Source organism: Henckelia pumila, chromosome 2, assembly GCF_033568475.1.
Source record: "Henckelia pumila isolate YLH828 chromosome 2, ASM3356847v2, whole genome shotgun sequence".
NCBI classification, from domain to species: Eukaryota; Viridiplantae; Streptophyta; class Magnoliopsida; order Lamiales; family Gesneriaceae; genus Henckelia; species Henckelia pumila.
In genome coordinates this window covers 168,333,209-168,355,885 of record NC_133121.1, presented here as the reverse complement: position 1 = coordinate 168,355,885, position 22,677 = coordinate 168,333,209, and the positions used below count along the sequence as shown (strand labels likewise).

At 36.3% G+C, this 22,677-nt stretch overlaps 2 protein-coding genes across 2 annotated transcripts; both read right to left on the bottom strand.

Moving 5' to 3' along the window:
* Positions 1–9,886: 9,886 nt before the first annotated feature.
* On the bottom strand, positions 9,887–10,418 carry LOC140878914 (uncharacterized). Its single transcript, XM_073282538.1, has 2 exons — positions 10,240–10,418; positions 9,887–10,142 (listed from the first exon to the last, which is right to left on the bottom strand). The coding sequence occupies exons 1-2, from the start codon at positions 10,416–10,418 to the stop codon at positions 9,887–9,889; spliced, it is 435 nt and encodes a 144-aa protein (XP_073138639.1).
* A 68-nt stretch (positions 10,419–10,486) lies between these two features.
* Positions 10,487–11,716, bottom strand: LOC140878913 (uncharacterized). The gene is made up of 2 exons (XM_073282537.1): positions 11,613–11,716; positions 10,487–11,387 (listed from the first exon to the last, which is right to left on the bottom strand). Exons 1-2 carry the CDS (start codon positions 11,714–11,716, stop codon positions 10,487–10,489), a joined length of 1,005 nt encoding a protein of 334 aa, XP_073138638.1.
* Positions 11,717–22,677: the final 10,961 nt, after the last annotated feature.

Sequence of the window (22,677 nt, the reverse complement as noted above, 5' to 3'; positions counted from 1 at the left end):
TAGTTTTTTAATGGTTATATACAAAGAAATTTTAATTTATTTGTAATGTACTAAGAAATTATTTGAGTTTTTTCATAATTTTATTTTAAAAAATATTTTCATAGAATTTTTTTTAAAAAATATTGTTCGGGATTACGCTCTCCCGACCTGATGGGATCCCAAACATTTGGGTCCCGACACTTTTCGGGTGCGGGATAGGAAGAAAAAATATCACAATTCTTATGGGGATGGGAATCGGGTAAGGGGCTTACGGGACAGGTCCCGACCCGATCCCACCCCTAGCAATAGATGTGGAGATAAAGAGCATTGGTCTAATAATTGTCGTACGTCGAAACACCTTGTTAATCTTTATCAAGCATCAAAAGAAAAGGCAAAGGATGCTGAGACTAATTTTATGTATCAAGGTGATGATTTAAGTCAAGACCCATCTCTGTCCGCACATTTTGACGTTTCTGATTTCTTTAAAGATCCGAAAGAAAAAAATTGATCATTTGATTGGAGATGAAAGCGTGCAAAATTATTGAATAATTTTTTTATCGTTTATTTGGTTATTTCGATTTAAGTTTTGATTTATATTTATCAGTTATTTAGGACTATTGGTTTATTAGGTTGGTGTGATTATGTTTATCTTTAATTTTTTTTTATCATTTATAAGTTATTTGTTTCTTATTATGAATAAAATATATTATTTTTATGGATTCTATTATTGTGAGTAAAATATGGATTTTGGACATGAAATCAATAGAAATTAATGTCATGTTGACAGTGCAATGATGCATTCCATATTCATGAAAATAAAATATTTCTCATATTTACAAATGAGAAAAAGTTATGTCAACGAAATTTTTGAAATTACAAGCATTATTAAAAGCACTAAAAAAGTAAATATTATATGGAGAGACATGTAATGACCCTTACCCGGATCACCTACTAAACAGAACTTAGGCATGCAATTAACTTAATTAAACAGAAATCAGAATTCAACTGCGAAAACCATAACATTTATACAATCCCAAGAAAAGGAATCTGTAAATATCCAAAATAATATACAACCAAATCGAATAGCTGTATAAACCCAAAACAACAGAATAACAACCTAAACGAAGCTCCAGGTGAACAACCACTGCCTAGCCCCTCTTGGATCCATCTGCCTCATCCAATCGCAAACCTGCCCCATGGAATAGGGTGTCCAGAAACACAGAGTACAAGACGTGAGCATAAAACGCTCAGCACGAGAGTATGAGTATACATGCATGCAAAGTGAACTCCCTAAAAACTCGAGGTCAAGGATCAGATAACAGAGACAGACCGGGCCCTGGTATGTAGCACGTTGTGCCGTCGCTGCAGGAGGTGGCTCCCATACCAAAATACCAGTGGATATGCCGGACCCAAATCGATGGAAGTCCAACCACTAACAGGATAGGGAAAAACCCTACTAACAGACATCTCAAACGAGATAGCTCAATATGCAAATGAATGCAACATAAATCAATGACATATAAATCATGCAGTCACATAATACATGCAAACTCAGTCAGGATATCTCGAACATTACTTTCGTACCTCAAATACTAGGCAAGTGCTATCAGCCCTAGGTCCATGCCTATAATCCGCGCTACACTGCCAAATGATACTACTATCATTATAGCGCTCTAAAAGCCTTAACTAAGCTAAAGTATATTTCTAAATATTTTTAGAAAGCAAAAGCTATACCTTCGTTCGTCGTTAGCCCTTTGCTGTCGAATGCCTCAAAACTAGGTCACAGCTTCGCTACCACGCCTGGACTGCTATGCCACTTTCGGATTCCCAACGGGACGCATAGAATGTCCTAGATCTAAGCTGGAAGACTGAAGAAACGAGAGAGAAGAGGTGATCGGTGTGCTCAAAACTGAATCTCGGCCTTCCTATTTATAGACAGAGTTCGGGCCGTTCAAACTGGACTTCGGAGCGTCCGAACACGATCGGATCGTCCGATCCTGACTTCGGGTCGTCCGAACCCAATATTACATCATTGCTTATGTCAACATAATGATGTCATTCATGACGACTGTCGGCAGCACGATCGGAGCGTCTGAACCACTCTTCGGACCGTCCGAACTCGGACTTCGGACCGTCCGAACTTACCAACGGAGCCTCCAAACCCGACAACCCTCTAACCATTATCGAGCGTTCTGAATCCAATTCCAAACTCTGCTAATCCATCTGGGACTCCCTTAATCACGTTTTATTACATCTAAAACATGATCGTATTAATAATTACTTGTAAATCGTTAATTCTGGATACGGGTTACTACATTCTCCCCCACTTAAGATATTTCGTCCTCGAAATCCGATCTTAAGTACCGAATGTAAAACAACAGTCCAAAACATTCTTCATTCAACTAAACGATTACAGAGTTCACAACTGATTACAACTCAAAATGAAATCAAAACAACTCAGGATGTTCTTTACGCATCCTGCTTTCGAGCTCCCAAGTAGCTTCCTCAGCGCCTCGGCGCTGCCACTGTACTAAAACCAAAGGAATGACCTTGTTCCGCAAGACCTTATCCTTATGATCCAGGATACAAATAGTTCTTTCAACATACATCAAATCCTTATCCACTTGAACTTCAGACCACTGCAGAATATGAGACGGATCTGCCACATACCGTCGCAACAGAGATACGTGGAACACGTTGTGAATACTGGACAGATACGGTGGCAAAGCCAAATGATAAGCCAAATTGCCAATGTTCTCCAAGATCTCAAACGGACCGATAAACCTGGGAGACAACTTTCCCTTAAGGCCAAATCTGAGAATCCTGCGGAAATATGACACTCTCAAAAACACTTTCTCCCCAACCTCAAATTGCAAAGGCCTACGCTTAGTGTTAGCATAGGTGGCCTGACGATCCTGTGCAGTCTTAATCCGTTTCTTGATCTGATCAACAATATCTACTGCCTGCTGGATAAACTCCGGTCCCTCAGCCTGTCTCTCCCCCACTTCTTCCCAGAATAGTGGAGTACGACAACGTCGCCCGTACAACGCCTCAAAAGGTGCCATCCCAATGCTAGTATGATAGTTGTTGTTGTACGCGAACTCGATCAATGGCAAATGATCCTGCCAGGCTGAACCAAAATCCATAGTGCAAGCTCGAAGCATATCCTCCAAAGTACGGATAGTGCGCTCTGACTGACCATCTGTCTCCGGATGATAGGCAGTACTCAAACTGAGAGTAGTACCCATCGCACGCTAAACACTCCCCCAGAACCTATAAGTGAACCTGGGGTTTCGATCTCTGACAATGCTCACAGGAACTCCATGAATTCGAACGATCTCCTGAACATACAGACGTGCCATGCGATCCACAAAGTACTCTCGACTATAGGCGATGAAATGCGCTGACTTGGTGATTCGGTCCACCACAACCCAGATAGCATCACAATTCCTCGAGGACATCGGCAAATGGGTCACAAAATCCATCGTGATAAACTCCCTTTTCCACTCAGGAATAGGCAAACTATGAAGCAAACCTCCAGGTCGTCGGTGTTCTGCTTTGACCTGCTGACACACCAAACATCTCGAGACATACTGATACACGCTGCGTTTCATCCCTTTCCACCAAAACCGAGTAAGTAGATCTTTGTACATCTTGTTACTTCCCGGATGAATACTCAACTTGGTGCGATGTGCCTGAGACAAGATCTCCTCTCGCAACTCTTCATCCTGTGGAATCACAAGTCTACCAGACAAACACAGAAAACCATCTGACTGATAGTGAAATCCAGACGAGCTACCTCGTTAGCTAGGCGAGCTAAACGCTGGGTCTTCGAATCAGACATCTGAGCATCCCCAATCCTTGAATACAAAGCTGGCTCAGATAGTATCGCAAACATCTGGATACTCTGCATACCTTTCTTATGCTTGAAGGTATACCCTGAAGTACAATAGTCACTGATCGCACTAGACATCGAACAATTCTGCCATGCGGATAGTCGCACCTTGCGACTCAAACCATCAACGGTGAGATTAGCAGCTCCCGGATGGTACTTAATCTCGCAATCATAGTCCTTAAGCAAGTCCATCCAACGCCTCTGCCTCATGTTCAACTCCGCCTGAGTGAACAAATACTTGAGACTCTTGTGGTCGGTGAAGATCTCAAATTTTTCGCCATACAGATAATGACGTCAGATCTTCAAAGCAAACACAATGGCTGCCAATTCCAAATCATGGACTGGATAGTTGTCCTCATGAAGCTTCAGCTGTCTAGAAGCGTATGCAATCACATGCCCATTCTGAGTCAGGACACAACCTAACCCCTGAAGAGAAGCATCAGTGTATACCACATACCCTCCAGATCCTGACGGTAATGCCAATACCGGCGCAGAAGTCAACAGCCGTCGAAGCTCACAGAAATTCTCCTCACACTCGGAGGACCACTCGAAATCCACACCCTTACGGGTAAGCTGCATCAACGATCGAGCTAGCTGAGAGAAGTTTAGAATGAAGCGTCGATAATAACCTGCTAGACCCAGAAAACTACATATCTCAGCAACCGTCGTTGGAAGCGACCAATTAAGCACAGCCTCAATCTTGCTCGGATCAACTGAAATCCCCTCCCAGGATATGATATGGCCAAGAAAGACCACTCGATCCATCCAGAACTCACACTTGCTCAGTTGGGCATACAACTGCTCGTCCCGAAGAGTCTGCAGTACCACTCGCAAGTGAGAAACATGTTCTTCCGCATTACGCGAATACACCAAGATGTCGTCAATGAAGACCACGACAAAATTGTCTAAATACTTCCTGAAGGCACGGTTCATCAGATCCATAAATATAGCCGGCGCATTAGTCAATCCAAATGGCATCACTATAAATTCATAATGTCTATAGCGAGTACGGAATGCAGTCTTGGCTACGTCCTGATCTCGGACTCTCAACTGATGACCCAGATCTCAAGTCAATCTTGGAGTAAACCGAAGTACCCTGCAGCTGATCAAACAAGTCATCAATGTGAGGCAACGGATACTTGTTCTTCATAGTAACTCGATTCAGCTATCGATAGTCAATGCACAACCGCATAGACCCATCCTTCTTCTTCACAAAAAGAACAGGAGCTCCCCAAGGAGATACACCAGGACGGATGTACCCCTTGTCCAAAAGATCCTATAACTGATTCTTCAACTCTCGTATCTCTGATGGAGCCAGATGATACGGTGCTCGAGAAATAGGCGAAGTACCTGGCATCAACTCCATGCCAAACTCGACTTTCCTAGCAGGAGGAAAACTCGGAATCTCATCTGGAAATACATATGGGAATTCATCCACAACAGGAATACTCTCTATCCCAATACTCTCAGCGGATAAATCAACTGCATAGATAAGGTAGCCTTTCCCGCCAGACTCTAGAGCTCGACAGGCTCTCAAAGCTGATACCAAAGGCATCGGGGTTCGCGCTTCCTCACCATAGAAAAACCAGCTATCACTCCCATCCAGATGAAAGCGTACTAATCTCTGATAGCAGTCCACTGAAGCTCGATAGGTAGTTAGCATGTCTATCCCCAGAATACAATCAAAGTCGTCCATCGCAAGGACCATGAGATTCGTTACCAAAATATTCCCTTCGAACTCTAAAGAGCAACCCATCACTAGACGCTTGGCCAAAACAGATTGAACCGTCGGAGTAGAAACAAAAACTACTACGTCTAGTGCAATGCATGGTAACTTATGCCTCTTAACAAAACGTGCAGAAATGAAGGAATGAGATGCACCAGTGTCAATAAGTACGATAGCAGGTATACCATAAAGTAGAAATGTACCTGCGATGACCTTCTCATTCTCCTCCACAGCCTGATCATGCCTCAAGGCAAACACCTGACCAGAAGCCCGCGGCCTCAAATGAGAACTCCCAGCAGATTGTCCCTGCGACCTCTGCTGAACGGTGGCCTGAGAACCTGATCCTGAACCAGAACCGCCTCCCCCAGATAGTGGACAATCCCTCCGGATATGACCAACCTCTCCACATCGGAAACAAGCTCCAGAAGCTCTACGACACTTGTCTGACGGATGGTTCTTCCCGCAATGGTCGTACTTGTCCTTCTTCCCAAAGCGAACAACACCTCCAGAACCAGAGGAAGAAGTAGATCCGGACTTCTTGAAAGATTGGGCACGAGGACCCAAAGAACTAGCAGGCCTCGACCGAGAGAAAGACCTGTTCCGCCGAATGTTGTCCTCTGCCTGGTGACAACGGCTCACCAAACCCTCGTAGGACATGTCATCACCGACCGCCACATGCTCGTGGATCTCAGGGTTAAGGCCCTGAAGGAACAGATTATACTTCATCCCAGAGTTGTCAGCAATCTCGGGGCAATAGGATAGCAGATCAAAAAACTTCTGTTGATACTCGTCAATAGACATGGCTCCCTGTCGCAGACTCAGTAGCTCGCCCGCCTTCGACTGACGGAGTGCAGGAGTAAAATACAGCTTCTAAAAAGCTGTGCGGAACTCGGCCCAGGTGGCCACTCCTCTCGCCGTAACAAAGGGTTCAGAAGTAAACCTCCACCACCTACGAGCTCGCCCATCCAGAAGATAGCCAAGGGTCTCCATATTCTGCTCCTCGGTGTAGTGGAAAGTCTGAAAAGTCGTCTCCATGCGGTCTAACCAGTTCTCCGCATCCTCCGGAGACTCACCTCCAACCAAGGGCTTCGGTGCCATCTGTAAGAATCGGCGCACGCTAAAACGGTCTTCATCACGACGACAATGATGACGGTCCCGACGACGCTCACAATCGTCATCTCCCCAGCGTCCACCTCCACTACCATGGCTACTCTGGTCATCGTAGTTCGTCATCTACAAAAGTACCTCACGATTACCTTATGCAGAATCTAAATCCCAAGAATACTATGCATGCTCTGATACCATAAATGTAGTGACCCTTACCCGGATCACCTACTAAACAGATCTTAGGCATGCAATTAACTTAATTAAACAGAAATCAGAATTCAACTGTGGAAACCATAACATTTATACAATCCCAAGAAAAGAAATCTGTAAATATCCAAAATAATATACAACCAAATCGAATAGCTGTATAAACCCAAAACAACAGAATAACAACCTAAACGAAGCTCCAGCTGAACAACCACTGCCTAGCCCCTCTTGGATCCACCCACCTCATCCAATCGCAAACCTGCCCCATGGAATAGGGTGTCCAAAAACACAGAGTACGAGACATGAGTATAAAACGCTTAGCACGAGAGTATGAGTATACATGCATGCAAAGTGAACTCCCTAAAAACTCGAGGTCAAGGATCAGATAATAGAGACAGACCGGGCCCTAGTATGTAGCACGTTGTGCCGTCGCTGCAGGAGGTGGCTCCCATACCAAAATACCAGTGGATATGCTGGACCCAAATCGATGGAAGTCCAACCACTAACAGGATAGGGAAAAACCCTACTAACAGACATCTCAAACAAGATAGCTCAATATGCAAATGAATGCAGCATAAATCAATTACATATAAATCATGCATTCACATAATACATGCATACTCAGTCAGGATATCTCGAATAGTACTTCCATACCTCAAATACTAGGCAAGTGCTATCAGCCCTAGGTCCACGCCTATAATTCGCGCTATATTTCTAAATGATACTACTATCATTATAGCGCTCTAAAAGCCTTAACTAAGCTAAAGTATACTCCTAAATATTTTTAGGAAGCAAAAACTATACCTTCGTCTGTCGTTAGCCCTTTGCTGTCGAATGCCTCAAAACTAGGCCACAGCTTCGCTACCACGCCTGGACTGCTATGCCACTTCTGGATTCCCAACGGGATGCCTAGAATGTCCTAGATCTAAGCTGGAAGACTGAAGAAACGAGAGAGAAGAGGTGATCGGTGTGCTCAAAATTGAATCTCGGCCTTCCTATTTATAGACGGAGTTCGGGCCGTCCGAACTGGACTTCGGAGCGTCCGAACACGATCGGATCGTCCGATCCTGAATTCGGGTCGTCCGAACCCAATATTATGTCATTGCTTACGTCAGCATAATGACGTCATCCATGACGACTGTCGGCAGCACGATCGGAGCGTCTGAACCACTCTTCGGACCGTCCGAAGTCGGACTTTGGACCGTCCAAACTCACCAACGGAGCCTCCGAACCCGACAACCATCTAACCATTATCGAGCGTTCTGAATCCAATTCCAAACTCTGCTAATCCATCTGGGACTCCCTTAATCACGTTTTATTACATCTAAAACATGATCGTATTAATAATTACTTGTAAATCGTTAATTCTGGATACGGGTTACTACAGACAAATTGTGTTAGTCTCTCCTAAGTCTCAAAGAAATTTATTAAGCTTTCACGATATCCGTCAGAAGGGATATCATATTGAAACTATAAGCCAAGAAAGAAAATAATATCTTTTTATTTTGAAAGAAATGTCGGGAAAAAAATACATTATTGAAAATTATCGACATTTACTTCTGGATTATACTACACAAAAATGAATATAGTGGAGATGAATGCAACAATTATCCAAGAAATTCATTGAGATGAATATGTTTATGACTTGGCATAATCAATTGGGAAAATCTCAATTTGACAATGATGTGAAAAATGTATATTAATAATTCATATGGAAATCAATTAAAGAAAGAAAATATTTTTAATGTTAAAGAATTCCCATGTGTTACTTGTTCTCAAGGAAAATTATAAGCCTTCGTCAGCTAAAATTGATATTGAATCACTTGCATTTTAAAAGGGTACAAGGTGATATTTATGGGTACATTCACCCATCATGTGAACCATTTAAATATTTTATGTATCTACAAAATGGTTACATGAGTATTTACTATCATATCGCAAACTGATATTTGCAATTCATATTAAAAGGATTTTATTGATAATGCTGGTGAAATTACATCCCAAAATTTTTAATGACTATTGTAGTATGTCAATTGGGATAATTATTGAACATATTGTTGTAAATGTTCATATACAAAATGGTTTAGCGAAATTATTGATTAAACATCTCCAATTGATAGCTAACCATTGATAATGAGAAAAAAACTTCTCAAATATTTATGGTGATATGATATTTTGTATATAGCAACACCTATACGCATCAGATTGACTAGTTACCATGAATTCTCTCCTTTTCAACTAGCTTTTGGCCAAGAGCTTAAGAATAAATTTGCATATGCGATTATTAGGGGTAGAAAATATGAGATCACCAAGTTAATTAACTTAGAGATCACCAAGTTAATTAAATTGGAATGCATCATTACATCATTTTGATTATCGGACAAATGAATGTGAACTTGAGGTTCAAGAATAGTCTATTTGTAAGGTATTGCAAATAAATTATCTGATGCATTTAATTGGAAAATGGTAACTAAGTTATACATAATGGTTGCTAATGCTCCAGCACATATTGATGTTCTGAAAGAACAGTTAAACAAAGAATCAGTTGCTCGAATGAAACGTGATAGACAAATTGGATCCAAAGATAAAAATCCACGAAAATAAAAGGAGCAATACTGCCCTGCGTATCTCTTCTACTTGTTCATGTATCACTGCATCTTTTTCAGGACCAAAGTGACGCTTCTTTTGAATAATAGGGCAACAGTCATGTAGCACATTGAGCTTATGGTCTGCTACCTCCCGACGTACTCCTATCAGATCCAAAACTGACCATGCAAATACATCTTTTTTTTCTCCAAGCATTCCAGTAACGGTTTCTTCAGCTGTGCTTCAAGGGTATGGGAAACCTTTACCATCACTGAAGGAGGAGAGATCATTATTTCTTATATTTCTTCTTCAGTAGTGACAGATGTGTCTTTTATCAAATTGACTTTCTCCCTAGCACAGAGTCCGGGTCGGTAAACACTTTTAGTTCAGGCCACTTTTTGTTCTATTCTGACCTCTTCCACATAACACTTGCGAGCAATAACTTGGTCCCCTTGTACTTCACCGACCTCATTATCCACTGGGAACTTTATTTTTTGATGCAGAGCCGATGCTACAGCCATGAAAGTAGTCATGGCCGGTCTTCCCAATATGGCATTATAGGCCGATGGAGCATCTACTATAATAAAACTCACAATACTGGTTTTTTTAGAGTTGTTTTTCCCAAGGTTAGTGGCAAGTGAACTAACCCAACAGGTTGGATTGCATGATATGTGAAACCAAATAACGATGTCACGACAGGCTCCGTCTTTTATTTCCCCATATCCATTTGATTTATTGCCTCCTAGAATAGAACGTTGACATAACTTCCTGATCCACAAATATCCGGGCCACATCATAATTTGCAACCATGGCCCTTATCACCAGCGCATCATTATGGTTGCTAAAAGCTCCTTTCAAATCTTTCGGCCCAAAAGAAAGGGTCGGGCCGGTATGGACGATATTATTTCCGATCTCCATATTTATTAATTTTTTATTGTTAGTTTTCCTAGCTCTGTTGGAATCTCCATCAGTTGGCCCTCCAGAAATCATGTTAATAACTCCTCGAGCAGGCGGAGCTGGTCTCTGGTCATTCCTGGCCTGGTCTTGATTTGGGCAATTGAATTCTCCTTGTGGAGGGGAAGTCCTGGCTCTTTGTCTAGGTTGACTAGACCCCACCCCCTTCCCCCCCCCCCCCGATGTCTTTTGTTTAGGCGATATCCTTCTTGGCGAGTCAATATGTTCTTTATTTTAGGCTCTTGTTGAATTATCCTTTCAATTTCTTGCTCTAATTGTCGGCAGTCCTCGGTTGTATGTCTGTACTCCTTGTGAAAATGACAATATTTATCTGATTCCCGATTTTGGGGTCCTTTCTCCGTCCACGAAGGTCTCTGTGTGAGTCGTCGATCGTCACAAATTCTTAGGGCTCGGGTCTTGCTCATGCTCAAGGGAGTGAAAGAGGTAAATTTCCCCAGGAGTGGAGGTCGAGACGACCGCTCTATCTTGGGATTATTATTCGGGATTCTACTACCTTTCGAACTCTTGGGCCGTTCCTTTCTTACATTCGCCTGAGAAGCTTGTATCTCCTCCATATTAACATATTTTTCAGCTCGGGAAAGTAATTCCTCATAGGTCTCAGGCGGCCTCTTAATTAAGGATTTGAGAAAATCCTTTGTATCAAGACCTTGCATGAAAGCGCTAATGAGTAGGTCGGTTGTAGCCATTGGTACTTCGAGGGCCAAAAAACTAAACCTGCGAATATATGCCCTCAAATTCTCCTGTTCGCGTTGCTTGATTGCGAAGAGGCTGAAAGTAGTGGTAGGATGTTTTTTGCTACTGGCAAAGTGATGTAGAAAAGACTTGCTAAAATCCTTGAATTCCCTGATTTCCCCTGGGCGTAGTAAATTAAACCATTTCTGGGTTGGCCCTACGAGAGTAGTGAGGAAGACCCTACACTTGATCGGGTCAGAATACTTATGTAATAGTGCAGCATTTTCAAATAGTGCTAAATGTTCTTCGGGATATCATTTACCGTCATATTCCCCTATATGCGGCAATTTGAAATGGTTCGGGAGTTTGGCGTCCAATATCTCCATAGTAAAAGGGATGTTCCTAGTTGTGGTAGCTAGGTACCCGGTCTGCTTCTTCTTAAGTTGCTTCATTTCTTATTTCAACCTTTTGATTTCGTGCAGATGAGAATTCTGATCGGGAAGCAGGGGATTGGCCTCACCCCTTTCCGCGAAAGCCTTCCTGACAGCTTGAGCCACTAGTTGTTCCATATTTGGATTTTATCCATTTTGATTAAACATCTTAACCCTTTGTAGCACCTAAAATCCAATTTACTAAATTACATACATTAAATTTAATAAATAATAGGATTATTATTTTTAGGGTTAATTGATTTAAATTTTTATTTGAATTATGTGCTAATAAAATATTTTTATTATTTATTCAATGATTTTATTGTACTAACTATTTAATTAATGTTTTTAATTGTTTAAGGTTATTTGTCAAAATGATTTTTTATTATGCAATTTAATTGTTTTAATATTTTTTAAAGGTTTAAGCTTGCATATTTAAATAATTTTAATTAATTGTTTAGTTTATTCTTTTAAACGATTTTAATTGTTTAGCTTATTTGCTTAAATATTTTCGAGTGTCCAACTTATTTATTTTAAATAGCCTAAGTTTAGCGATTAGTTATTTTAAATTATTTTAAGTTATTTTAAATGTCTAGCTTATTTATTTCAATCCTTTTTAATTGTCGAAATCATTTTAAAGGTTTTTTATTTCTATTTGTGTGTTTATTTAAATTTCTTTTAAACGTTAGTCTAGTTTGTTTAAATTATTTTAATCGTTCTACTTGTTATTTAAATATTTTACTCGCCGCCGTGACATCAAAATATTTTAAGTGTTTAATTCTTGGATTTTCATGCCTGAATCATTCTTTAATATTTATGATTTAAATTATTTTAATTTTTTGTGTTAATTTGGCTAAATATTATATTTTTCCCGCACATTAGAATATATTATTTTTAACTTTTGCGAAAATCAGCATTTTTATTCCCGGACTAGTAAAAGCAAATTTAATATTTTAAATTAGGATTTTCAAGCTTTTATTTTTTTTAGTGCATTTTAATTCATATTCCTAAATTGCTATTTTGTGAGTAGCACTTTTAATAAAGTGTAGCACTTCTATACCTATACCTACACACTCAAGCATGATACCCCAACTTAAATGATTTAACCCTAGCCTCCCACTCACACACACTCATCCACGCCTAACACACACACACCTCACGACTTGCCCTGTTCATGCTTGAGAATGCATCGGATTTCTTCTCCTTCGAGCTCCAACTGCCGCCAGCAGCTTTCCATCTCCGGTGGAGCTCCTCCACGGCGAAATGATGGAGCTGGGCCATCTTTTTTGCAGCTCCGCTACAGCACATTGCAGCTCATTGTTTCGGCTTCAGCTCAACCGAGCACTTGTTCTTTTGATTTCTTAGCTAAGGCAAGGATAATGGGTTTCTTCCTTCATCAAGTGGATTATTATGCATAATTTTTGAAATTATGGCTTGCATTTCATGTTTTATTCAAGAATTTTAGTGCCCTGTTTTTCAAAAGTCTTCTGTAGCTCTTGCATAAGATGGGATCGATTCTTTGCTGTTATGGTTTGTTCAATGTGTTGTGCATTGTTCTTTTGAGGGTCATGCTTGATGTTCGAAATTCCAGAAATCTTCTAGCATATGGTTGAGCATTCTTTCCAGATTTCTTCAAGCTTGATGTTCGAATTTTCCAGCTTTTACTTCATGCTTGATGTTCGAAATTTGCAGAAGGTTTCCTTAGCTTGCTTGCTCGAAAATTTCAGATTTACTTCCATGGCTTTGTTCAAAATTTCAGATTTATTTCTTTGCCTTGTTGGTTCGAAATTTCCAATCTATTTCTCTAGCATGTTGGTTGAGCATTTCCAGATTTTTCCTTGGCATGATGTTCGAAATTTTCAGGGTTGTATCATAAGCATGAGTTCGAAATTTTCAGATTTTTTCCGTCATGCTATGTGTTCGAATTTTCAGATTTTAGTTGGCTTATGGTTCGATTAAATTTTTCAGATTTTTATACATGTTTTGGTTCGAACACTTGGTGTTTGTTGTGTTGATTTGGATGATGATTTAGAACTACCATGGATGATATGTAGTTCACATGGTAGTGTTAGGATGGGTTGAAGTTAGATTGTGAATTGGTTTGGAGGAACTTCGAATTTTCCAGATTTTTGGGGATTGGTTTGGTTGCCTTTTTGAGCTGAGTTTGAGTTGTTTTATGGGAGTTTCTAAGGCGTAAAGATGAGCTTAAATATTGGTCTTGAACCTAGACTAGTGACTTGGAAGATTGGAAGATTTATTGCTAAGTTTTGGTTGAGTTTGAAAGTGAAACATGTGCAGAATTTTAAGAGTGTTGGGGGCTGTCCGGAAATGTATATCTAAGGCAAGGTTAAAATCATAATTTTGATAAGGGCTCGGGTCTGGAACTTGTCCTAGATGTTGGGAATATGTCGGTTCAAGCTAGAATTAATTCGATTAAGTCTTGGTCGAGTTCTAGATTTTTAATTGATTAGGTGCAGAATTTTTGAAGCCAAAGGGCTTGCTGCCCGGAATTTGACTTTTCATAAAATGATCGCTTAGGAAATAAAACCCGAGGATGGTTTTCTGACTTAGTTCTAAGTGTCATGGAGTCGTGGTTTCAAGTGGAATCCTTTTTGATTAAGAATCGAGAAAGTTATATATTTGACGGGTGAACCGCTCCAATTTGTCTTAAGCGCTATATTATGGTTTAGTTTTCCCATCTTTTGGTTTGTTTCCTAAATTCCCATCACGATCATCCATGTGTGAGTCATATGCATGATTATAGATTAATATTTACATTTACGTCATATTTACAAATGCATGCTAAGTCTCGAATTCAAGTATGAAAGAAAGTATTTTTATGAACGAAGTGAGATGATTGTGACTATATTTATTTACATGTATGTGTGGGGTTGGGAGACGTTCTGGCCTACCTTACCACCTGACATGTATGTGTGGGGCTGAGAGACATTTTGGCCTACCTTACCAAAATTTACGTGTATGTGTGGGGTTGAGAGAAATCTTGGCCTCCCTTACCAAGTATGGGCAAGATGGGTTGAGAAATACATGACCTCCTTGCGGCATAGTGCACTGCAGCCATGATCATGATCGAATTCACAGAGTCACAATTCATGGATCTAAGTTCAAAATATTTATGACTATGTTCAGATCAGTTTATTAAGTTATTTATGTTTGACTTAGCCATGCATATGTTTCATTCATGTTCACTTCATTATTTAAGAAATCATTTATTTAAGTTAAGGGCACAAAAGTATATTTTATTACAAGTTATTTTTAATCTGTCTCTATGCTTGTATTTATGTAGTACTCGTTATCTTTCTCATATTCTTGTTGGGCCCCTAGGCTCACTACTTTTACTTGGTGCAGGTTAGATTACTTCATGAGATCGAGGGGCATGACTATCGAGCGGACTGCAATACGGGCACGACACTTCACTCCGACCTATGTCAGTCTTCCGCATTAATTGTTCAATCTTTATTACTTTAAAGTTTATTATTTTATTGATTGGATAATGTAAGCGAATGATTTATTTATGGTTTATGGTCTTGTATTATCAAACTATTTAACCATTGGGATATTCGATTAACGAAAATCTTTCTTGGGTTCTCGTTTCTTTTTCTCGGTCTAGTTTATTTAGTATTGTCGGCTGTTTTCTTTTTTTTATAAATTTGTTGTCTGTGTCAGGTAGGTTGTTATTTAATTAGATAGGTCATGCCGAATTTTTTTTTGAAAACCCATATTTTATTTAATTATTATTTAGTAGAGGTTAGGGTCGTTTCACCCTTATTCTTCAAATTCCCACAGACGGCGCCAATTGATGATGTTAAAATTTTACCTCGGGTTCGGTCTGGTAGAATAGATCCACGTGTTCTTATCCAAGAGCAGGTCGGGTTGGATTTAATGTATCCTGCACAAGAAACAACCAGGTCAAGGGGACGACAAAAATATTTTCGACCTGACCCCTCCGATGCCTAAGTCAGTACACGAAAGGCTAGGGGTGTGATGAAGACAAAAACTGAAGAATATGAGTGCGTGAATATGTGAATTGAGAGTGAAGGATGATGAATGAATAAAACCATAACAATACCTGTATTTATAGGGGAGAAAGAGCAAGTTTCCTAGTCGAAGTAGAACTAATCATGAGATAGGACTCCTCATTCATTGGACAACCCCTAAAATTATCCCTATCCTGTGAATATATATCTGCAAATGGCCAAGTTTATCTCAAATGCATTTGAGTCCTACTTGAACTATAAAAGGTGTGCGCGGCCCATTATACCCAGCTCGGGTAAGGCCCATTAAAAACAGCCCAGGTCACGTTAAGACTTAATATATACTGGACTGGGCTAGGCCTTGACATATAACAATGATCTCACAATTGGACCATCCCTTATGGACCTATTATAAACGGGCTCGGGCTGAAATATTTTATCAGGGTAACAAATATAATATATTTATATATTAATAAATATACTTCAAGCCTTTATTTTTTCGACAAATTTGCGAGCACATTTGAAAATGTATATTGCTTGATTGCCCAAATGGGCATAGGCGAATTGGTAGACCTGAGGTGACGTGAGAAGAAATTCCCCATCGTTGCGAGTTCGATCCTCGTGTGAAGCATATTATTTTGCTAAAATATTGTGGGGGTATGCTCTGGGGGTTGGTCATATTGCTCCCTTCCTCAGATCCCTGCCCCTCGTGCTCATCCCTCGATTTATTTTGCTAAAATATTGTGGGGGTATGCTCTTAGGTTGGTCATATTGCTCCCTCCCTCAGGTCCCTGTCGCTCGTGCTCATCCCTCGATTTAACCCCGCATAAGCCAATGAGCCTCTGACTCATGTGGGATGGAGTCCCCTTCAAGGTAAACCTTTTTTTTGAATATTACTTGATTCAAACCGAATTTGAGCAAGAAATATTAATTTTTTGAGCTTCAATCGAACTTGAGCTCGAATTGATCGAATTCGAATCTTACATTTTTCTTCGTATTTGGATCGATTCTTTTCATTTACACCGACATTAATCATCTTTGTTACATCAGTAATATCTGGTATCATGTCAATATTCATTGGAAAATGATGAGATTACTACTGAAGAAAAATCAGACCAAACCTGAAATATGAAGGACAAAAATAGCAACAATTAAGACAAGTTATAGAACCAATTCCGTAATTTTCCAAATTATCACAGCCAATTAGATGGTAGTAACCCAATTCGGCTATCTTCCGGACTTAAGCCCAATGACTCGACCGAATTGGATCCAATCTTATTTAGTTATTACTCAAGGCCATAATAATAATAATAATTTTTTAAAATATAATCATGAGAGGTTCAAGCCCTTAAAACTATCTGAAAATCTATAAATATCTCAAGTCACCAAATGTTTAAGATACGGTCTCTATAGAACTTTTTATTAAACAAATATCAACTTGAGCGCCAGAGTGTCTTCATTAGACAATCTTGAATTCCCGACATCACTCATTTTTGTTTGTAATGCAGGTAACAATCCATGATATTAGCTCGTTGGACTCGTTTGAGTAATATCGGTCACTCGGACTCCGCAACTACAGAAATTTTTTATAACTGGAAAATAACAATTTTTGGTTACATCACAAATAATTGAAATAAGAATAAATCAAATTGATTTTACTCGAATATTTTCCTACACGGTAGTAACTAGTAAAATATATAAAATTTTAATATTTTACATTTGTTTTGGACTATTTCAACTAATATATAATTTTCAGAGCCTCGACTCAGTCTTGGTTACATTTATTGCTCCAATAATAAAGTTAAATTACGCGTAACTCGGACTTGTACAAAACCCAGGCACACGATAAATATATATTTTTATATTTGTAATATTTAATTTTTTGAACTTACGGGTCAACGTGTTTGCGAAATTAAACATAAGTTTTGTTTCTTTGAATTATATTTAAAAACTATTAAAATTAATTTTAAAAATAAAAATATTACGGATTAAAATTTAACACTTAAAACATTAATAATTAAATTTGATTTTATTTTTTAAAGTTAGTGTAAAATGAAACGTAAATTAGAATTCATAGTTCGGACAAATACAATCCGGCCCCTCCCAACAAATTATTATGCTACACATATTTATGTGTGTTTTTGCATTCAATCATTTTGTTTTTAGAGTTCTCAAATAATTTGTATAAGTAACCGTGGTTATAATACGTGATGTGTTACCATAAAATATAAAATAAATTCAATAAAGTTGTATAAAACTATAAAACAATAGAATCAATTGTGATTTTTGGTGAAATTTTTGTGTTTTGGATGATTTTGAATGAGAGAAGGAAAATGATTGTTATTAAGTTGAAGGCTTTGTGGATCGTGACAAGAAATTAATTGGAAGAGGATTTGCACACAAATATAAAATGAATTGTAAAAAAATCAAATTAAAGGTAATTTCGAAACCTTTAAAAAAATTTCATAAAAAACACTATGTAGTGCTCTAACTTAATATTTAATAGTCTACACTAGATAAATAAATATATATGTTATGTACGTATGCATAATGCATATGCCTTGCCAATGAGGTCTTGGCCTAGTGGTTAATACTGAGGCCCTGAGACCACGAGGTCTCAGATTCGATTTCCGCTGACTGCGGGTAGATTTCTTAATTTATTTAGGTAGATTTAGGTATTTTCTTAGCTCGAGACAAGCACGTCTCGAGTCCATGATAAAGTCCCATCATTAGTACGGGAAAATTTCACTCTTTAGTGTTGCAATATGATGTAATTTCATATTCGATGCAATTTGTACTAAAAAAAAATAATGCATATGCCTTAAAAAGTACCTCAAAAGCGCGTGTTTAACCATTAAACACACGCCTTTGAGCCTTGAGGTCCTTTTTAATGCCTAAATATAATTTAATATTGATTTAAAAAATAAATCAAGTTCAATCATTAAAATTAAAGATATTTAAAAACCATTAATTATTATATACTCGGTAAAATTAAACCATTTAATCATTTAAACTATTTCGGTTTTTTATTCGACATGAGCAAATATTGTTCTCCAACAAGTTGAATTATTAAAATTAAATACAAAAAAAATTCTATAAAATAGTTAATTATTCCAGAGTTTCGATTTTAATTTCTCTTTATAAAAATCATAATATAATTGCATATATATATATATATATATATATTAAAAAAATAAATTGCATAAACTTTTTAATTTGGTATTGACGGGAAAACTTTTGGTCAACATAAACAATCCCCTAAACAGTGTCCGCGTTGAGTAGACTAGACACGATGGGTTCCGAGTTGACTAGACACAAATCGAATACATATAAATAAACCCCCAACATTCGATTCCATTTTCATACCAAAATCACAAAATCTTCATAATTTTGTTATTTCCCACCAAAATTAAGCCGATTCGAGGACAAAAAACAGCATACACACGAGATACACGTTCAAATAAAAACCCTGCATTTCTGGCTCTAAATTAAAAGGTTGTAGATCGATTTCTGAATCATACGATAAATTACAATATCAAGATCGACGAGCAGTGTTACGTTCTGTATTTCAAGACTTCCAAACTGGTATAGACCACGTATTGAAAAAATGTTTTCGGAAAGAGAAAATGTGATGCCGAGACCAAGGAAGCACGTCTCTACATTGATGATAGAAATAATAGTTAAGATCGTTGGAAAGGCCTTTGGATGTGGTCTCGACAAGAGCCTAAAAAAATCAAAGTATGTTTAATATTACTATTTTGTATTGTACAATTCAATAAATTCTGTATTCCATAAAAATTTTTGTAGTACAAGTTTTATATATGGGTATTGTCTTTTTATATTCGTGGCAAATTTTATTAAATAAACTTTCGCGTTATATATATTCAAGTTCGAACTCAATTCAAAGTTTGAAAAAATAAAAAAATTTAGCTCGACTTTGATTGGAATTAAAACTCGAGTTCGAGTTCGGATCGAAATACACGAACATGGGACCGAGTTATTCAAACTATATGTTCTGAAATAAATACGCGAAAGGTTCGAGATATATTTATTTAACATATACCTATAATATATTAATAAATATTAAAGCTCGTGAGCGGCTCGTGAACTGTGAATCAAAACTATTTAGATTTAAAGATATTCAAGTTCGACTCGAATAAGATACCTAAGAACACGAATCAAATATTTTCAAATCGGTTCGGGCTCGATTCGTTTGCATTAGTAGTCATTGTCACCATATCATTATATGATTTTTTTTTTTAAAGCATGTCATTGTATGATTTTGATGTAAGTAGAGTACGTATTTCAAACAATAGAAGTATTTTAATATATAAGATTGAGATTAAAAAAAAAAAAAAAAAAACTAGACATAACTGCAATATAAAAACCTCTATTAGCTTTGAGCTTGAGTCTCTTATACTGAGATTGGACCAATTATATATGTCGCCAAAAACATAAAATATCTTATGGGAGAATATATTGATTGAGCGCCTCGGGCTCTAACAAACCTATATTTATTTTATTATATTTTATCAATATATTAAAATATATTTTATGGATACGATTTTCACTGATTTATAATTTTATTAATATATATAACTATAATGCTGTAACAGTATAATATTGATAAAAAAATTATATATATATATATATATATGTTATAATATATATATAAATATATATATATATAGAGAAATGATATGGTGAGCAATCACCGTGAGCACCTATGTGAGCACCTGCTGACGTGGCATCATGCACATCCAATAGGTGAGTGACACATCAGCATGTGCTCACATGGGTGCAAGGGCGTAGATATGTAGGGGCAAAGGTGGGCTCTTGCCCAGCAGAATTTTTTGGCTCAAGTGTTTTTTTAATTAAAGCTCAATACTAAAGAATTCTAATTATTTACAACTTTTGTCAAATAAATCAATTAATTCCTTGATTTTTTTTTTATATAAATGAAAGGTGCTCAACTCTCTAACCCAACAATTTTTTCTTCCCAATCTTCTTATATTTATTTCGATTTAACCACTATTTGTTGCTTGTGTTTTTAATATACGAAAATAAAATTTTTTGTCTCACTATATTTTGTGATATAAATTTAAGTGAAGTTGTCGAACGAAGAGCCAATATTTGAATTTTGATTGTTTTGAATAAATTAGGTCTTGTATTTCATATCCAAAATAAATTTATCATCTTTTATTTTTACTATTTATTTTTCGTTTATAAATTTAAAATTTATAAGTATTAAAATGGATTTGGAGTTATTTACCTGAAAAAAATATAATATAAGATGTCATAACCTCAAATCTTATATGCATGAAAAAATCTTTATATTTTATTGAAATCGTGCTATTTATTATTTTTAGATTTATTGACCATATTCAAATGTAATGTGCTGCATATTTTTATTTTTTTTTGCATTTATGCATATGTTATAGAAAACAAATTGCCCACCAGATTAAAATTTTCTAGCTACGCCCCTGCATGGGTGCTCACGGTGGTTGCTCACCATATCATTTCTATATATATATATATATAAAAAAATAGATTCTGGATGCATGATAACACTTTATTCTTATAATTTATTGTAGTATAATAAAAATAATTTATTTTTAAAATTTTAATCGATAAAATAATCTTGAAAATAAAATGTGTATCTAATGGAATTGAATAACATTGGACTTAAAAACAATTTAAATAAAGTTTAAAATTAATTTTGTAGTTTATTAATGTACCAATTAACCCATTTTCAATAGTTCATGTACCAAGTTGACAATTTATCAATAGAACGTATACCAAAATAATCTTTAATTTTATCATAATATAATTTTTTTTAAAAGTTACCAATAAAATAATTTTGAAAAAAAAAATGTGTACCTAATTTAATTTAATGACATTAATGAACTTAAAAACAATTTAGCGTTAAGGGTAAAATTAAATTTTTATTTGGATTATATATCAAGTAAGTCATTTATAATAATTTATGTACCAATTTGTCAATTTATCGATTGTTGTGTAGTAAAATACATTTTATTCTATTTTAAAATGATTGTTCATATTTGTTTTTGAGCTTGGAAAACCTGATGGTTTCGGATTTGCAAACATCCGCAAGGATTCGTTTGTTTCAATCAATTTTTAAAAAAACGCTAGGCGGGCGGCGACCCACCGCCTAGTGCCTAACAGCCTAGGGTTTTTTTTTTAACCTAAAAAATTAAATTCTTGGAATATTGATAAGTTTTACTATAAAAAATAAATTTTATGTCTTATGTTTTTTCATTTTTTTTTCATAAAATTCTTTTAAAATTTTAACGGCTTGGTACGTATGATGAGATAAACAAATGATTGATAAAAAGAGGGATTAAAAAATAAAAAATATGGATAAATAACATGATGAGATAAAATACATGATTTTGGTATGATTTTAACATTAAGGATTAATTTTGTGTATTACCATGAAATGACTAAAATATCCTCATGATGTGTAAATAATTACCTAATGTAAATATAATAAAAAAACAATTAAATAATATGAAATAAAGTAATATAGTAGTAATAATAAGAAATAAATAAATAGATAATTTTAAACAAATATTAATATTATCGATAGTAAGTACAATAGAAAATGAAGAAATAAGTCTAATATATTAAAATTAAGTATTTTGATAATATTAATAACAAGAATTTCGAAAATAAATTGATAATAATAAAGAATGGGAATAGAAATAAATATATCTAAGAAATAATAAAGAATAGGAATAAAAATAAATATATCTATGAATAATAAAAATAATAATAATAATAATAATAATAATATTATTATTATTATTATTATTATTATTATATTATTATTCTAATTATAATAATTCTTATATTAATATAAAAAATTCGTTTTAATTAATTTTTAAAGTGTATTTTTATTATACATTTATTATTCTCATTATAATATATGATATTATTTCTTAATCAGTAATTTAATTCCTATTAATTTTTTTTATTTTATAATTAATATATTATTATTAATTTAATTCTTACTATCCGTGAATTTTATTACTATTTTTACATGTAATGTCACTATTTTTAATATTTTTACTTAACTCTCACTAT